The sequence below is a fragment of the Ambystoma mexicanum genome, chromosome 4p (genome assembly GCF_040938575.1).
Source record: "Ambystoma mexicanum isolate Mex_15411 chromosome 4p, UKY_AmexF1_1, whole genome shotgun sequence".
Taxonomy (NCBI): Eukaryota; Metazoa; Chordata; class Amphibia; order Caudata; family Ambystomatidae; genus Ambystoma; species Ambystoma mexicanum.
This window is the reverse complement of record NC_090927.1, coordinates 911,327,911-911,346,730: the sequence shown is the minus strand read 5'-3', so window position 1 is coordinate 911,346,730 and position 18,820 is coordinate 911,327,911. Positions and strand designations below refer to the sequence as shown.

The 18,820-nt window shown below is 43.7% G+C and overlaps 1 protein-coding gene across 3 annotated transcripts in view; it reads right to left on the bottom strand.

The window, feature by feature from the left end:
* LOC138453539 (gamma-aminobutyric acid receptor subunit rho-1) overlaps nucleotides 1-18,820 on the bottom strand; it is a 720,362-nt gene that overhangs the window by 68,731 nt on the left and 632,811 nt on the right. For all 3 annotated transcript variants that reach the window (XM_069606507.1, XM_069606509.1, XM_069606508.1), the window contains one exon: nucleotides 4,702-4,898. In XM_069606507.1, coding sequence (XP_069462608.1) covers nucleotides 4,702-4,898 — 197 coding nt within the window. The remainder of the gene's footprint in view (nucleotides 1-4,701; nucleotides 4,899-18,820) is intronic.

Genomic DNA, 18,820 nt, shown 5'->3' with positions numbered 1-18,820 from the left:
AACTTCAAGTTGGAGACAATTGCGTTGTGAGATAGCATGTTGAGACCAGGCGTCTGGTTCGTTTGTTTGGATATCAAGGATGCACACCTGACAGTTCCCATCATGCTTGAACAGAGAAACTTTCTGTGTTTCCAATGGAGGCAACAGGGATTTCGATTTTCTTCTCTGTTCTTCGGTTTAGCATCCATGCTTTGGTGTTTTTTAAAATGATTGTGGCCACTGGTAGATTTCTTATGGCTCAGAGGGGTCAGCTTTCAGAATTATCACAATGATATCCTTATCATGGCTCAGTCGTGGGAATGCTTCAATAGCACCTACAGCTGGTGGTCAATCTGCTTACCTCTCTGGGATTCCTGATCAATTGGGAGTAATTGGAGTACCAGGAATCGCAAGAAATTTTGTGAAACAGTGTTTCGTGTATCCTTCTGCCTTCGAGGGAGAAAATATGCAATATCAAGGTAAGAATTGGGCTAGCACAGCAACCACAAGTGTTATCCATTTGGCAAATAGCCAGGATCATGGGTCGGCTGCTGGTGTCAAATCGGGTGATTTTTCCAGACCCCCTGCAGTACAGATCCCAGCAAATATTGAAGATTCACAAGCTCATCAAAGGCGCAATATGCTGATTGGTGCAGCTCTATTCAGAAGCACGCAATGAGTTAAGATGGTGGCTCCACCAAGTACAAGCAAGCAATTTTCGGTACTGTTCTGGGTTTTTCTAAGAATCCATTACCACCTCAGCACGCTGGAAGTTGGTGTTGTCACATGGAATCTCAAAAGCACATGACTTGTTTAGAGATTCTAGCTGGGTTCTTTGCAGTCTGGAGTCTTCGGCAGAAACCAGTGGCACTATGTCATTACTCTTCAGATGGATAATCAGTCAGTGGTCCATTATGTCAACAGACTGGGGGGAACAAGGTCCAGGGACATTTCGGATCTGGCTAAAGGTTTTGGGATTTCTGCATGCCCATCAGCGAAAATACAGGCAGTCTTGTATTGTTGAAGATTGGTGCTCTCCATATTGGCAAAACCTGGTGGATTTACGTCTACCTCCTGTGATTTTTCCCACACATGACATTCACTGCATTCCCGCCCGGGTCAATCTGTTAATGTACTGTCTCAACAGCCAACTTCCCTAGTTTTTCAGTTAAAGCTGGACCGGAAGGCCCTGGCTATGGGCCCTTTTTGCCCAGGGTTGAGGTAGGGTTGCGCTTTATGCTTTTCAACAGTTTGCCTTGATTTCCAAAGTTCTGATACAGGTACAGTCCCAGGGTGCTACAATGGTGTTGATGGCCCCCTGGGGGCCATCACAGGCCTAGAACCTGCGGTTTTCCAGCCTCTCATTGCATTTCATCATCTGCTGCCAATGCTCCCCAATGTCCTTCGAGACCCGCAAGGGGAATCCCATCCTCTAATTTTGGAAGGGTCCCTCCAGCTGATCGCCTGGCTGATATCGGAGAACCCTCTGATCTTACGAGTCACCATGGGCAGCCTCTGTGCACTGGTGTTCTCGAGGGGACTTGTATCCCCGCCTGGCCTCTGTGGTAGCAATGGCTAACTACCTGGCAGAATTGACTGACTCCGCGTATTATCGGATTGTGAATTTATATCAATCTGCAATCTCCAGTATTAGGACTTGGTGAATAGGTTCCTGGTGGGCTGTTGGCTCTTGAAGGGTATTGTGCCATTCCCATCTGTGGGCGTTAATCTAGTCCTTTGTGTTTTTGAGAGGGGGCCTCCCAATTCTCAGATTTCCTTTGAGCAGCTATCAGCCAAATTAGTCATGCTGAGTTGTCTGGTCACTTTTAAATGACTGGCAGATGTTCACGCCCTGGAGCTTAAAGGGCGAGTATTTACTTCTTCTGGTGTGTCGTTTTACGTGTACTGTCACACGAACACTGCTTCCAACGACATTGATTTCCCAGCATTTCCTAGCAACATTGCAGTTGTGTGTAGTCCAATGTGTGAAGCAGTAGGAGTTGGTACTTTCCTTTCGGAGGCCTTTTTCTCCATTGATTGCAGGACAGAAGAAGGGAGGGGCAAAGAGGATGAATTGTGGGAGCAGTCTATTTGTGTGTCTCATTTTTGTTTTCTTGCAGTTATACAACAAAGCAGAAACGAGAGGCGCATAATTCTCACCTCCGTGCCCTTAACAGAATCACGACTGCCTGTCGCTCACTAGGACTAAACGGAATTACGCTTTGCAGCCAGCGTTTTATAATGGAATCCGCCTGGTCGTTATCAGGTGCTAAACCACGGCGTATTACATTGGAAACGTTTGTTTTACGCTGGCATGAAAATCTCGTGCAGGCATAAAACCAAGTGCTCTCCTGAGGTGGAGAAGGCAAGCAAACTGAATATGCCAATGCTTTGCTGGCCTCCCATGCCTCGGAATGTCAAGAACATGAGCTAGAGCGGAAATATTGAAGCATAAAAGCAATTTTCGGCTTTCATTGTTGGCACGGCTAGTTATAAAATGACCCTCCAAGTGTATCCCCAAGGAAGATGAAGAGTTGGTATTGCGGGGGTGGAGATAAGCAGTGTGTAAAGAAGGACTAGGAAATACAAGAACATTTTTATAATAGAAAGTTATTATAAAAGACCACTAGAAATGGTTGAGATTTCTAAGGATGCATTCACAGAAGGTAAATGCCAATTGAGCTAGAAAAGAATATGTGTAGTCGCGTTGACGACACTTGTTGAAGTAAATACTTACGCTTTAAAACAATGCTCCCAAGATCACAATCCTATAAAAGTGAAGAAAAGGGGTTTGTCGTTCTTTCATGCTACGGTTTCTCCCTAGTACTCAGTGGATTTATTCCCACTTTTCTACAATTGTAGCAGAGATCGGCTACAGGGACTCATTACGAACCAGGCGGTAAGTTACCGCCTGGGCCGTGACTTTACCACCATGGCGTAAACTACGTTTACGCCATGGTGGTAGGCGGACTTACCGCCCCATTCCGAGGTCGGCGGGGCGGTAAGTCCCCAATCCCCATTTACCCTTCCCCATTCCCATTTTTGCCCCATAGGGCATAATGGGAGTGGGGAAGGCGTTAATTACGCCACCGTAAATTACGGTGGCGTAATTAACAACATGGTCCCTTAGCGCCATGGATTTTAACACCTGCTAAAAGCAGGTGTTAAATCCGCCATGGCGCTAAGGGACCTCGTACTCAGGCGGTAAGGGTCGGCGCTGTTTACGGCGCCGTAAACCCCTTACCGCCTGAGTTGTAATGAGGGCCAAAGTATAAAGAGGTTATATGATGCAAAGAAAGACTTTTCTTCACTGCTGCTCACTGCTATGAGGGTCAACCCGCTGCCATGTTCCTCTGTCTTTCTCTTTTATCCTACGTATCAACACGCCTCTTTTTGTTTCTCTTGCACTGCGCTTCTCGGTGCAGGTCCCTCTTTCTCCCCGTTCTGTATACAGGGGCACGTTTAGTTGGTAGCTGTGTCCCTCTGCTCAGGTCGTATTCTTATTTCCACCATTATGTGGTAAATGCCTGTTCCTCAAATGGGGGACAGGATTGACTGATTTTCCGACTCTCTGAGGGTGGCAAGTCAATCACTTGAATATTGTTAGCATTCAGTGAATGTAATCATCCTGTTAAAATAGTTCAATGTTGCTTCACTAAAGAGAGCATTGAGCAGTTCTTGGTAACACGAACAATTAAAAAACGTCTTCAGCAACTCCCTGGAGACTAAGGTGGTAACTCTTGACTACTGAAGGAAACTAGAACCTCATAAAGAACATGCTGTACCTTTCTGAAATGAAACACTGAGGCCGAGATCTGCTTCTAAACTGTAACTTTATTTAATTAAGAAGCAGTCATGCCCAGCGCTTGCCTTTTGCATCTTCCCTAATTGAAATCTGGCGCTGTTTGGCATCCTCCTCCTCCCTTGCCCCTCAATTACCTGCAAGGTCACAAGGTGTCCTCTATAACGGGTCCCCTGGGAAGCCTTCCTTCTCTAAGTGCTTCTCGTGCTATCCAGGCCTGCTTATTAGTTGCCCAGGAGGGCAAATCTCAAATCTGTTTAATGCCTGTAGTGTTGGGATGGGGACTACAGTGCCACGGGCAGAGTGACACGGGCTGTTCATTATCTACTATCAACAGCAGCGCAGGAAGGGTGCGGAGAAGAGCTAATGGGAGCAGCAAGAACAGGATGAAATGCAAAAGTATAGTAACAATGTATCAATAGAGGGCAGTGATTACATCGGATCCATCATAACAACATACAGTGTGGTCTGGGCTGTCCTGATTCTGAGAAAGACACTTTGGGATAGGATGACCCTAGGCTAAGATTTGCCTAAGTCATCTGCAATTCCCCGAGATGCCAGTCACCCTACTGACATGTGGAAGGGAGGAGAAGGTGGAAGAGGGTTAACAGGAATGCTCCAGGAAGGGTGCAAAAGGCAATACCAGAGCAGTAGACATTAATAAGGCAAGGAAAATAAATGATTACGCCGAAGTTATAGCAGGTCAAAGGTAAGGATACGTTACCCAGTAAACTGACATCTAAACATAGGCTCATTATTGCATTGGGTCAAACCTGCAAAGTATTGACTGAACTGTATAGACACCTTGTGTTACCACTATGAAAGTTGCATGCCATAGCCACCCAAAAGCTCCAATATGGCTACCCTTTAAAATAATAAAAGGTAAAAAGCAAATCAACCACCACATTGTGTCACCTCACCTTCTCTCTCAGTTTCCTCTCTTTCCGCTCTTGAACTGTGGTCAGGTAGTTCACTGCGGCGTATTCCAGCACAGAAAGGAATACAAACACAAAACTGACCCAGAGGTAAATGTCCACAGCTTTGATGTAGGAGACACGTGGCATCGAGGCGTTCACACCCGTGATGATCGTAGACATGGTCAGGACTGTGGTGATACCTTTAACACCATGGCAAGACATCAAATTAGACACACGAAACTGCAAGTCATTTACAATAAACACATTGCAAAGTACAACAATTGAATAAACGTGTATGGCTGTTAATACATAATTGTCTGCAGACCTGTGCAGTTGTGGAGTTTGGCTAGGCCTCCTTTGCCTGCATCCATGCAGCTAAAGTAATGAGAATAATCTTTAGGTCACTCCTCAAGCTTCCTACTCTATGCATGAAAACACATCTAACGTTGTCTAGGGCAAGCCTGGGCCTAGCATGTGAAAAAGGCCAGTACTGACTCACACATGTGCCAGGACTGATCCTCTAGGCTTGTAGATGAAACTATTCCCTCTTGCTTCTCAAAAGCAGCTCTTCAGGTGGGGCCTACATTTGTAAACATATTGACCGTGCCTTTCATTTTAGAGGGCATGGCACAAGGTTCACTAAAATGGCCACATGGAGATCTCTACTATAGAAAACGAGATTTCATGCTCAGCTTTTGACCAAATGTTGCCCTCTGATCGGTCTATTGCATATAGAAGATTTTGTAGGAGGATTTTGTTACTCAAACATCACATTTCTTTGAGTGTTGACTCTCATTGCATACTTATTTCACCCTCAATCCCGTGCATATGAAGGAAAAGGCTGAAAATGGGACTTATGGATTTTTCCCCAAAATCCACACTTTCGAAAGAATGCATGCTGACATGAAGACTGTATGTGCTGGCTACCTGTTAGGGTCTGGAAATGTGGCCTGGGCATACTCATCTTGGACATCTGAATGTCCAATCCCTCTGTACACACAATTTAGGTAATCCCTGCTTGTATTGACTCCTACTGCCCCAGCCTTCAGCCATGCCCATTAACGAGATGTGGACCCCCCCCCCATGACTCAGCTACATTTGGTGCACTACACACTGATACAACTAACCTTTCCTGCTCCCATTGACCAGAGTGGATCTGTTTCTAGACTCTTCCCACATCAGCCCCTATCACAGTTCTAGGAGATTTTAACTTGCCTAAAATCTCTTCCATTCATCAACCTGAATGTGGATCCCTCCTGCTGTGTCTGGCCATTCCTTGAAATCCACTTACAACCAACCACACCACTCCCTTTCAAATACTCTGAAGCTCACCCTCGCCACTTCACCCCCTTCTCATCTGTCTATCGAGCGCCTCTCAATCTGAACACTCTATAGTCCCTTTTGTCATCACAATTTCTTCCCCTCCATTACCCACCCCTAATTTTCCCATATGTAAAACAACTATGTAAGCCTGACTCAGTAGCAGTGCTAAAAGCGGAGAGAGATGACCCAATTTTAACTAGGTGCTAATGTAGCACCTAGTTAAAGTTGGTCATCCCTCTCGGCTTTTAGCATCTTCTAACGATCAAGCTTGCTTAATTTCAACTCTACCCTATTTATGGCTTAAGAACACAATTACCCTTCATGCATGTTTACACCTCCCAGTCCTTGGCCAGTGTCTCCTCAGAGATTCTGCACCTTAAGCCTGCAATGCCTCTCCAATTGTGCCAATGGTGCAAACACTGTTTTCCCTTTCTGCTCTCCTACGAAACATACCCTATCCTCAACTTTGGATAAAGCTAATACCCCTTACCAGACTAAACTCATCTCCTGATTCTGTTCTCACTCTCACAAACTCTTCTCTACCCATCAGCCCACTCACCACTTGCCCTTGTTCTACCTCCTACTCTCTGCCTTCTAATGACATTGCTTGCTATATCTATTCTTCAAAATATGCGACACACTTAACATACTCCTTATTCTTACTCTCCCAACTTACTCCCCTTCTCTGACCCCCTCACTAAACAACTCTGTCTCATCTGGGATCATTCTCTCCCAGTTCACCCGACAAAGTGTTAAACTGTATTCATATCATACTGCCTTATTATGAATATTGCCCTAAGCCCATTCGCGTTGCACAGAAAACCGCGTTTGAAATGCTCTGATTTCTGATCAACTTCGCCGCCATTTTAAGAATCATCTGCCATTTTAACTCTTGCTCTGTGTCCTAAAATGGTGAACTGTGTTTTCAACTACAGCCAAGCTGAACGACCTTTGAGTTGTGTCAACATTTAGGCTGACCGAGAGCAGACTGTTTGTTCTATGCAAATAAACCTTGTGACTCATATGAACTGCAATCCAAGTGTTGTCTGCGCTCACAATCCTCATCCTCATCTAAACAACAGAACAATGTTGAGAAAAGTCACACAGTGTGCTTTGGTTGTAATATATTGTGTTCTTTCTTCAAACTAGGCTTATTGTGAGCTGGAGACAAGCAAACTTGTTAAATCTGTTAAATAATATTGTCATATTTGTCATATTAACTGGGTACGAACCCTACTATGTAAATTATTAGTTTGGAGAGGGGCTGGATAATGATTGGAAAAATGTATAAAAGAACCCGCATTAAGATGTCCAGCACTCTCACCCCTCACTGTGTTTGCTGGTACAAACTGCGAGGTGTTGGGAGCCAGATAGCTATCTGTTTTGCTTTGAATCTGTACAGAAATAAAGATACTTGTATCTTTTGACCTCTGATTGGCGTATTTCATTTTGTGGTACTAAGCCTCGATATTTATTTGGTCTTTCAGATGGCGCCCGAATAGGGACCCTCAAGATTGATGTCATCTTGCTGAAAAGATGCGGCTATCGGACCGGGATCGGAGAGTGAGAAAAGGGGGCCCCTTTGTATGAGACGCGACACCTCGACAGTACTGCGCGATCTGATCTTTGAACGGTGAGCATGCGGTTCGAGAGGGCATCTTGACAAGGGTCCCCATATCGAGGCGGGCTCTTTGCCAAAATTGCCAACCACGAGAATCCTTTGTAATCCGATCGGACCTGCTTAGTCTTTGAAATCAGGTGAGTCCTGCCCTGATTCCTAAGAATTCTGGTATTTTGCTGCAGCTTTGCACTCGCGAGTACAAACAACGCCAGGTAACAGCATTAATCTGACATGCCTGGGAAATTGTCTGTCTGGTTCAGGGGTTTATTCCGCAGAGACAGACAATCTTTGGGACATGGCCAACTGGCGCCACCTGTTGGCTCACCGGCTTGTATAATGTACTGTAATTACGGTCTAAATAGTATTGTATTTAACGATTTGTCACAGACAAACTAGACATGCTTCCGAATTTCAGTGGCCAGTTCATGGTAGTTTTGAAATTGCCTGTATAGAGTACTTAGAGTCCATATTGATGAAGAAAAAGGCTAGGCCTGCAGCATTTGATGCAATTAAGGATTGGAGAAAGGAAGCTCTGCAGCGACTTAAGAGTAAAGAGAAACACGCACGTCAACATATGTGTAATATTGAAAAAGCATTATTGTATGACCCACAGAAACAGTCGGAATCTATTAGAAGTATGGATGGGCTTTTCAACTTGGAGTACAGAAAATATATCCGTCTTAGGATTTTCATACCTCAGACGAGCTAATCGATAAGCTTTTGAATGAGCGTAGGACTATTGCTACTGAACCACATCCTTATGTGACTCTCCCTGCTGTTTTACCTCTTCCCGCTGTTGCCCCTCCTCCTGTGGTTGTTCCTTTTCCTCCTGTTGTTTCTCCTCTTTCCGTTGTTGTTTCCCCTTCTGCATCCTCGCCCTTACCGGCAGTCCCTGTTCCCTTAATTCCGTCTTTACCGGCAGTGGTAGTGTCTCCACTGCCTATTGTACAAGATTTGTCTGTACACTGTTTTCCAAGTGGTTCTGCTCCACTTGTAGCGATTGAAGGGACGAGTGCTGATCCAAGAATAGTGACTGGTAGTACAGTATCTAAAGCTAGAGAAAGAGAAGTGTATGCATGGGCTAAGAAATATATAGAAGAAGATGAAAAATCAGCTGTCTTTACTGTGATTTCTGACCAAGAAAGTGTTCCCAAACAGAATATTTTGATAGAGGGGATGGCAATGCAATTGGCTGATGTTTGGAGTGATTTGCTAATGCCGCAACAGGCGCAGCATCCACTACTATTGAAGTTCACTATGTCTCACAGTTTGTTCATGTCCCATTTTCTAGACAGGAAGTGAATACCATTAGACAAACAATTCCAGATATCAGGAAAAATCCAACAGGATTTTATAAAGAAATTGAATCTGTCTTGCATTCGTCAGTTTTCACCCTGGGTGATATGGACTTGATGTTCCCTGTGATCCTACGTGCTGATTTATGGAAACATATAAGAACTGTAGAGGATCAGGCAGGGCTGGGTGACACATGTGTTAACTTGGTACGGATAGATGGAGAAAGAAATGCTGGTGAGAAACCGCCACAGGTGATATTGGCACTGCCAGACAGAATAGTAACTAAATTGAAGACTTTGGTTCCAGAGAGAAGAATAGTTTGGGACAAGCTTACAGCTTGCATCCAGGGGAAATCTGAAGGTTTTTGATTGGTTCGAAAAAGTGTTTTCAGATTTCAACAGTCAGGACTAAAGTACCGAGTCAGAAAAAATGATGTTTGTAGACAAATTTGTGCGTGGATTGTTGCCTGATATCCAATTACAAATTATGATTTTCGAAAGTGCCTGGCAAGCTAAATCACAGTCTGAAATATTGCTTATGGCTCAGTATTATGAAAACAGAGTCAATACTGAAAAGAGAGGATAATGAAGAAGGGAGACTTGAACAAAAAGTATTGTTGCAGCAAATAGTAAGAGGAACCAGAGGTGGGAATACACAGTTTAGAGGTCAGTTTGCCCCACAGAGTAATCCCTGAAATGGGTCCTGTACACATGAACCAATGTGCCTATTGCAGACAAGAATGTCATTGGCGAGCACAATGCCTGATCTTTCAGCAGCAATCGAATAACATGTATGGTAGCATGGGTAGACGATCCAGAGGCTGTCCTGGGATAGGGGGTCCTGGTAGAAGTCAATTCGGTCATTTACACAGGATAGTCAGCAGCATAGAGTTAATAATGGGAACAATTTTGATATCCTTCGACGGTGTATTTTTCTGAGGATCTTGAATTTTATGATGAACTGTTCCGTTAGGACAGCCCGAAGCAGAGTCTGGAACCAGTACCTATTCCCGTCAATCAGAAGGGGCCCTACATTGAAATGAAGGTGGGGAATAGAAAGCATCTATTTTTGATAGATACAGGAGCACAGAAGTGTTCCATTGATCATTTGCGGGTTCCATATATTCCACTGTCAGGGCAGAACAACATTTCTGTAGGACTCTCTGGTACGCCAGTGGTTAGTCTGGTTTCTCACCCGGTACCACTTCACTGGGACCATTTACCGATTCATGTCAATTTTCTTTTGACAACTAATTGTGGCGAAAATTTGTTGGGGTTGAATCTGTTGAAAGAATTGAATGCTGTAATTTATTGTTTTCCGGATGGAGTGCATTTAACGATTTCACCTCAATGAACTTCTGCTCCACAATTCTTGACTAGGCCTTTACCGACTGAATTGGATAAGGTTCTGGCATGTTTATGGGCGGTTGATGATAATGACATTGGTATTTTGCAAATTGAGTCTGTTAAAATTGTGTTGAAACCAGGTGTTAAACTACCACGCATTCCACAGTATAAGATTTCAGTTCACGGTGAACAAGCTTTAAAGGGTATAGTTTCTGATTTTGTACATCGAGGAGTGATTAAGGAAATTGCAGGAAGTTTGTGTAATAGTCCGATTCTACTGGTTTATAAGAAAGGGGATAATGCAATTCCTTTCCGTTTTATTATTGATTTGCGCGTTGTCAATACGATTGTTGCTCCACAATTTCCGATTGTGCCTGATGTGACTACTATAGTGACAATGATTCCCGCTTCAGCTACTCATTTTAGTGTTGTGGATCTAAAGAATGCTTTCTTTAGTATTCCTGTACATGTTGACAATAGATATTTGTTCGCGTTCACCCTAGGGGGACACTCGTTTACATTTATTCGTGTGCCACAAGCGTACACTGAGAGTCCAAGCATTTATAGTAGAGCTTTGAAGGAACAGCTTGATACACTTGAGTTGCCTTCCACTTGTACGTTGTTGCCCTGTTGCTGCTTATTCATTTAGTAGAACATGGGCATAAGGCTTCATTAAAAAAGTTTCAATATTGTCGACAGGAGGTCGCCCATTTAGGCTATCTCCTGTCAAAGGAGGGGAGAAGACTGACACCTGAACGGATACAAAGCATCTCTAGCATGTCTGTCCCAAATACACAGAAAGAGGTTAGAGCCTTGATAGGCATGGCTTCATACTGTAGACAGTGTATCCCTAACTTCTCATTAATGATTAAACCAATGTTCGCATTGACAAAGAAGGGCATTTCTTTGCCTTTACTGTGGAAAATGGATTGGCAGAATGCTTTTGATCTGCTCAAGGCTGCATTGTGTTCAGCACCAGTTTTGGGCACACCAAATTACAACAAGGCCTTTATTTTGTATGTGCATGAATGTGATGGATGCGCTTTGGCTGTGTTAATGGACGAGCATGGAGGGAAGAATAGACGTGCGGTTATTTTTTCTCCACGCTTGACCCTGTTGCATGCGCTTTGCTGAGATGTTTGAGAGCTGTTGCTGCTGCCGCCGCATCTGTAAATCAAAGTGAGGGTATGGTTCTGGATTACTCCTTAACCGTGATGGTACCTCACTCTGTAGACGTTCTATTAAACCGAACGCAGACACAACATCTCACATCAGCACGACTAACAAGGTACAAGCTGATTTTATTTGCACCGCATATCCAAATTAAGAGATGTTACTCATTACAACTACAACTCCCAGAGTGCTCTCACGTCCACTTATAGAAACGTCAGGCACTTCTGCGCCGGCGCTTCTGCAACGAAGCCGGTCTACGCCGGTCCCGGCGGACCCTATTTGAGTACCTTTCATCCTTGCCCTCACTCAGGATTCGACTGCCCCAGGAAGCACTAAGGAGGCAGTGCGCAGCGCGCAAAGCACCATCTTGAAGTAATTTAAACCTTCTTAGTCACTCTGCTTTTCTCGACTTGCAAACTGTATTTGTATGCAGGAATAGAAGCTCAGCCTCCTAAAGACTGAAGCAACTTAATCCTAAATACTCATATTTGATTTATCATAACGGGAAGCACTGACTTAAGGTAATCACGTGAAGTTAAATGCATACCAGCATTTTATTTTGAAAACTCAGACTGCAATTGTTGCAATTGAATCGACTGAGCAGTTGATTTTTACCGTAGCGGCATTCTGAGTCCTTGAACTCACCTTTGTACCTGTTGTAAACTTCTGGCATCCCTTGCCGCCGCAGGTACGCGAGCTTGCACAGTACGGAACTACAGTTCACAGAGTGCTCTCACGTCCACTTATAGAAATGTCAGGTGCTTCTGCGCCAGTGCTTCTGCAACAAAGCCGTTCTACGCCGGTCCCGGCGGACCCTATTTGAGTACCTTTCATCCTTGCCCTCAATCAGGATTCGACTGCCCCAGGAGGCACTAAGGAGGCAGTGCGCAGCACGCAAAGCACCATCTTGAAGTAATTTAAACCTTCTTAGTCGCTCTGCTTTTCTCGACTTGCAAACTGTATTTGTATGCAGGAATAGAAGCTCAGCCTCCTAAAGACTGAAGCAACTTAATCCTAAATACTCTTATTTGATTTATCATAACGGGAAGCACTGACTTAAGGTAATCAAGTGAAGTTACATGCATACCAGCATTTTATTTTGAAAACTCAGACTGCAATTGTTGCAATTGAATCGACTGAGCAGTTGATTTTTACCGTAGCGGCATTCTGAGTCCTTGAACTCACCTTCGTACCTGTTGTAAAGTTCCGGCATCCCATGCCGCCGCAGGTACGCGAGCTCGCACAGTCCGGAACTACAGTTCCCAGAGTGCTCTCATGTCCACTTATACAAACGTCAGGCGCTTCAGCGCCGGCGCTTCTGCAACGAAGCCGGTCTACGCCGGTTCACGGCGTCCAATGGCCCACGGCTAGAAACGCTGCCGGATTCCAAATACAGGCTTGCAGCTAAAAGCCAGGTATGGGTTACCCACATCTTAATGAGTAAATATCTCGAACTACCATCTTACAACAGCAAGGGTTAGTCCAAAAATTTTTCAGACACAGACATGAGCCACTCGACCCAACCACAACACAGACAAGAAGTATAACAACTAAAGCTGTCACCATCAATAAAACAGACCAGGAGACAGGAGCTGACAATGTCTGCCTTAAAATCGCACTACTAAACACCAGGTCTATGCCCAAACATGCTCAAGAAATCCACAATTATATCATTGACGAGAAATTAGACATTTTATGCCTAACAGAAACATGGCTACAAGAGCCAGTTGGACCTACTATAGACACTGCAGTACCAACAAATTACAACATCTACCTAAAAAATAGAGAAACTGGAAAGGGTGGAGGTGTGGCGATCATTGCAAAAAACTCACTCAAACTCTTTGCCACCCCTATTCAGTGCTCAGGTTGTGAGGTTATTCACCTCAAACTGTCTCCTACTCCAAATAACTGCATTAACATAATCACTATATATAGACCCCCATCTTTAATATCGGAATTTAATGACGAGATTGTGACCTTACTAAACAACCTCAAATCTACCAACACAGAGATCATACTGTTACGTGACATAAACAGATGGAGGGGTAATCAACAGGATCAACAAGGCATAATCCTTGAAGAGGATTTTGAGAACAGCGACTTCTCTATCATTAACAATGGCCCTAGGGCAACCACAGGGAACCAGCTTGATTGGATTGTCACAAATAGCAATAAAGTTACCATGCTTGGCTCTTACTCTTGAATATGGTCAGACCATTTCAAAATTGAAATCTCACTATCATTGAACTCTAAAAAGGAAAAACCAGCTAACCTACCAAAACCAGTTCTTGCTAGGAATCTGAAAGAAATCACGAGCAGTATGCTTTCAGAGGAAATGCAGAGAATCATGACCACCACTAACGACGAAGACCATAGTGAACAAAAATATCAACTTACAACCAAGGCATGTTAAAACTATTAGACCTCCATGCCCCTCTAAAAGAAAAGAAAGTCAGGCCCAATTCCAATCACCAAAAATGGTTCACCGCTGAAGCGATTAAGCTTAAGAAGGATAAAAGGAACCTTGAAAGGAAATGGCTAAAAGATCCCACCGAATTAATAAGACAAATTGGAAGACGGCAGACCACATATACAAATCTAAGCTCATAGATTTGAAGAAAAACTACTATAACGACATCATTAGCACTGCGGAAAACTCCACTGGAAAGCTTTTCCAGATCCTCAAATCCATAGACAAACCCATAACACTCACCCCACCCTTCCAACCAACTGAAATAGATTGCGAGAATGTTCAGACTGCATTCCAAAACAAAATTGCTAAAGCCAGAGAAACCATCATTAACTGCCTGACCACAAACACTTCATTTAAAACCCACCTTAAAGAAAACAAAAACGAGACAAAAATCCCAAAATTTCAATTCAGGTCCATCACATTTGATGTAATGAAGAAAACACTCTCTTCTATGAGGTGCACTTCATGCTTGGAAAATGCATTACCACCTAAATTTATTTTAGAAAACCCTGACATCTTTGCCCCTTTCTTCACAAGAATGGTAAATGCATCATTCAGGGATCGAACTGTACCTAACATCATTAACACGGTCACGGTCACTCCTTTACCAAAAAAACCTGACCTAAACCAACAGGACCCAGCCAATCTCAGACCTATCACGAACTGTAACTTTCTATTAAAGATAATGGATAAAATAGCTACTGCACAACTCCAAAACTATGTAGATGGAAACAACTTACTACACCAACAGCAGTTCGGATTTAGATCCAGCCATAGTACCAAGTCCGCGCTATTAGACCTCCAGACTGAAATGCTGTCCATCTTGGACAAAGGCAAATCAGGACTATTAATATTATTGGACCTCTCGGCAGCATTTGATCTGCTAGATCACACAAAGCTCCGAAAGGCCCTTGAAAACTCAGGCAATTGTTCATCAGGGGCAATTGAATGGATTGCTTCATTCTTGCAAAACAGGCAATCCAGGATTGTCTGGGGAGACAAAGCATCAAACACTAAACTGGTTGACTGCGGTGTCCCTCAAGGGGCCAGTTTTTCCCCTTTGCTCTTTAATCTCTACATGCGCTGCCTTTGCACCATGCTATCTCAGATGGGTATTTTCTTTACCAATTTTGCCGATGATACCCAACTGGTTTTTGAACTCAGTGGGGACTACAAATTTGACAACGACAGACTCTCATCCCTATACAACACCATTGAGTGTTGGATGAAAGAAAACTGGATATTCTTAAACGGCTCCAAAACCGAGATTATCATATTCGGCTCTACCCAGGCCAGAAAGAAATTGAGTCCAGCTTGCTCCTCGTTCTCTATCAAGAACATCCAAATTCCTATATCAGTAAAAGTGAAGACCCTAGGAGTGTATCTTCAAGATTCACTAGGTGCGGAAGCTCACACAGCCTACCTTAAGAAAAACTGTCAGTACCACCAAATTCTCCTCAAAAAAATCAGACCATTACTAGATCAAAAAAACAGCACGATCATCGCTAGAGCCACTATACTGTCTAGACTGGATTATGGTAACTCCCTTCTTTTAGGAGCCAACAGTAGATGTTTGAAAAGATGCCAAACAATCCAAAACAATGCCGTCAGAACGATCACAGGAAGAACTTGGAGAGAACACATCACCGGAGAAAGGAAGGCTCTCCATTGGTTGACTATGAAGGAGAGAATCTCCTTCAAGTCTCTCACCATGGTTCATCGTTGTTTATATGGCAAAGCTCCGGTCTACCTCAAAAAACAATTTAAGTGGTACGAGCCACCCAGACAGCTTAGATCTTCTAACACAGGTAAACTGCAAACTACCAAAACGCAAAAGCAGCACGGCCCTGGCAAGGCCTTCCCGACCCTGAGCATTGAAAAATGGAATGACCTTCCCACTTCACTGAAACTCGAACCCAACTACAGGAAACCTCGAACCCTCTTCAGGAAAAAACTGAAAACACTACTTTTTAAATGAATCCTGGAAGCATTCCTTACTGAATTATAATGTAACACTGACCTTCACATTTCTTGTCCCGTCTTAAATCTCTGTTGTCTTGTCTTATCGTAAGCGCTCTGATGCCCGCAGGCTTTTAGCGCTATATAAATAAATAAATTAATGAAATCTGGCCGAACTATTGCCTCTTCCGCAAGAAATTGCTTGCAGTGACAAGATGTCACATGACTGCCTCTATACCACAGAACAGGAGACTAAGGGCAGAATTGATCTAAGAGATACACCGTTAAAAGATCCACAAGGGGAGCTGTTTTGCGATGGCTCCTGCTTCAAACTTCCAAATGGTACATCCACTGCTGCTTACGCAATCACTACATTAAGCACTGTTGTGGAAACCAAAAGAATTCTGCATAACTCTGCGCAGGCCGCAGAGATTATTGCATTGACTCGTGCTTGTGAACTTTCCGAAGGGCTTAGTGTGAATATATTTATGGACAGTCAGTATGCCTTTGGGGTGGTTCACAACTTTGGTCCATTATGGCCAGAGAGAGGTTTCTTGACCTCGCATGGAACTAAAATACAACATGGCACTTTGATAGTTCGGCTACTTTCAGCACTTGCGCTTCCTACTCAGTTAGCTATAATGAAGTGTGCAGCACACCAGAAAGTAACATATGATGTGGGAGAGGAAACGCTTTTGCTGACAGAATAGCCAAACAGACTGGCACTGATTTGCATTCCAAAATGTATATAACGAAGGAGGTCACTAACACTTGCGGATAGAAGTAGGAATTGGTTGCATAAAAGACATTCAGGCTGATGCCACTCCAGACGAACTTAAACAGTGGGCTGAGGGTTCAGCAAGTTTAGACGATGAAGGTTGTTGGGTAGATAATGAAAAACAAAAATGGATGCTGCCCGATGCTTACGTCACTGCTTTGGTTATGATGGCTCATGGCCCAACTCACATATGTGCTAAAAAGATTTGTAAATTGTTAGAACCTGTCTGGGTTAATGTGAATATTTCAAAAACTGATGAGTGTTTTGTTCAAAATTGCATGGTATGCTTACAGCATAATGTTGGGAAAGGTACATCGATACCGAGGGGTAGTTTTGGTCCCCCCTCTATGCCTTTTGAAGTTATACACTTAGATTTTATTGAAATGGGGTGTTGTAAGAATTATAAGTATGTTCTAGTAGTTATTTGCGCTTTCAGTAAATGGGTAGAAGCTTTTCCTTTAAAAGATGCCACAGCAATGACAACGGCAAAAACCATGCTGAAGGAATATTTTCCTAGGGTTGGTTTGCCGAGAGTCATTTGGTCGGACAATGGTCCACATTCTATCACTGCTGTTATCCTGCAAGAATTCGGCCAGACATGCCCAGAGTGCGGGACTTGTAGAACACCATAACGGTATATTAAAGAATAAGATGGCGAAAATCTGTGCGAATAGCAATTTGAAGTGGCCAGATGCCTTACCGATAGCTTTATCATTTATGCGGACGACCGCATAGTCGAGGACAGGACTCTCTCCCTATGAGATAGTCATGGGGAGACCAGCCAATATTTGGAATATAGCTAAACCCAAGCTACTAAAAGATGTAGAACATTTCCTCCTTTCTGAGTACTGTGACCAGTTAACTCGAAACTTGTATTTGATTTATCAACAGGTGCAAGAAGCCCTCCCAGTAAAATATGAGGGTCCAGGTCATCGACTCCGACCTGGAAATTGGGTGCTCACAAAATCGTTTGAAAGAGCATCCTGTCTCGCACCTCGCTGGAGAGGACCATACCAAGTCCTCTTGGCCACACAGACCGACATACAAGTGGAAGGGAAACAACACTAGATCTATGCAATGCACATCAAGAAGATTCCTTTTCCTCTGCCCCAAGACAAAGGGGAAGAGAAAGAGATTGTTCACTTTGATACTCATCACAAGCCTGTTTTGTCTATGGAAATCCTTCCTGACCCCATGGGGTCTGGGGAGACTGCTGCTTTGCCTTCAAGTTCTTCTTTGGATCTTTCTTCAATGTTGAGCAATCTTGTTTCAACTTCATCACTTTCTTCAGGAAGTGACAACACTCTGTTCGCAGATCACACCGTACCTGGAGTCTTGAGGTACAATCTGCGTCCGAGACACCGGACTCACAGCACAGCATCGGCTGTGCCCACAAGGAATGATCGTTGAGCTAGTCCCTTGTCACTCTTTCGCTGAAAAATAAATAACAGGCAGGGACCGTCAAAGTTACCTTCAAGCAAGATAGGCCACGTGGTCAGGAGCCACTGACGGATGAACTAAAAGAGCCTAACGGAGAGGCTTCTAAATGGACTCTGAGAAACAATGTCCCTTCCTAAATCCACTGGTGCGGAGCAAGCTATTGGTCTTGTGGCTGACAAATAATCTGTTCATCAAAGATCATGGTCCTTGAGGACCCACTGTTTTTCAATCACACACTGGTTTGTTTAATAATTATATTTGCGCTTGGGTTCTGGTACATGGAAAAGGTACGTTCACTTGAGACTTTGTTACCCACTGAAATTATCTCCACTGTGTCTCCACCTTTCGTGCATCTGCACACTCTTCCTCCCCGAGACTCCCAACATAGACAGGGTTATCATAATAACACTCTTTTAATGAGCACAAATGCGACCCATGCGATTCTGAACAGAACACATTGCTGGGTGTGTTCACACTTGCCACACCTCTGAGATGTTCTCTCTTTGCGAATAGAAGGAAACTCAATGTTGCTTCTATTAGGCTTTCTGATAGACTCTCTAGACCTTGTTAATCACTGATTTCCTTCAAGATGGCTCCCGTAGGCAACCAGGATGCCATGCCTCCTTCCTATACTATTAATCATAGCCCCAACTCTGTTTCTTTCTATATACAAAGGGAAGGCTTTCAGCCGATGGGTACATTCGAGGGTTGTA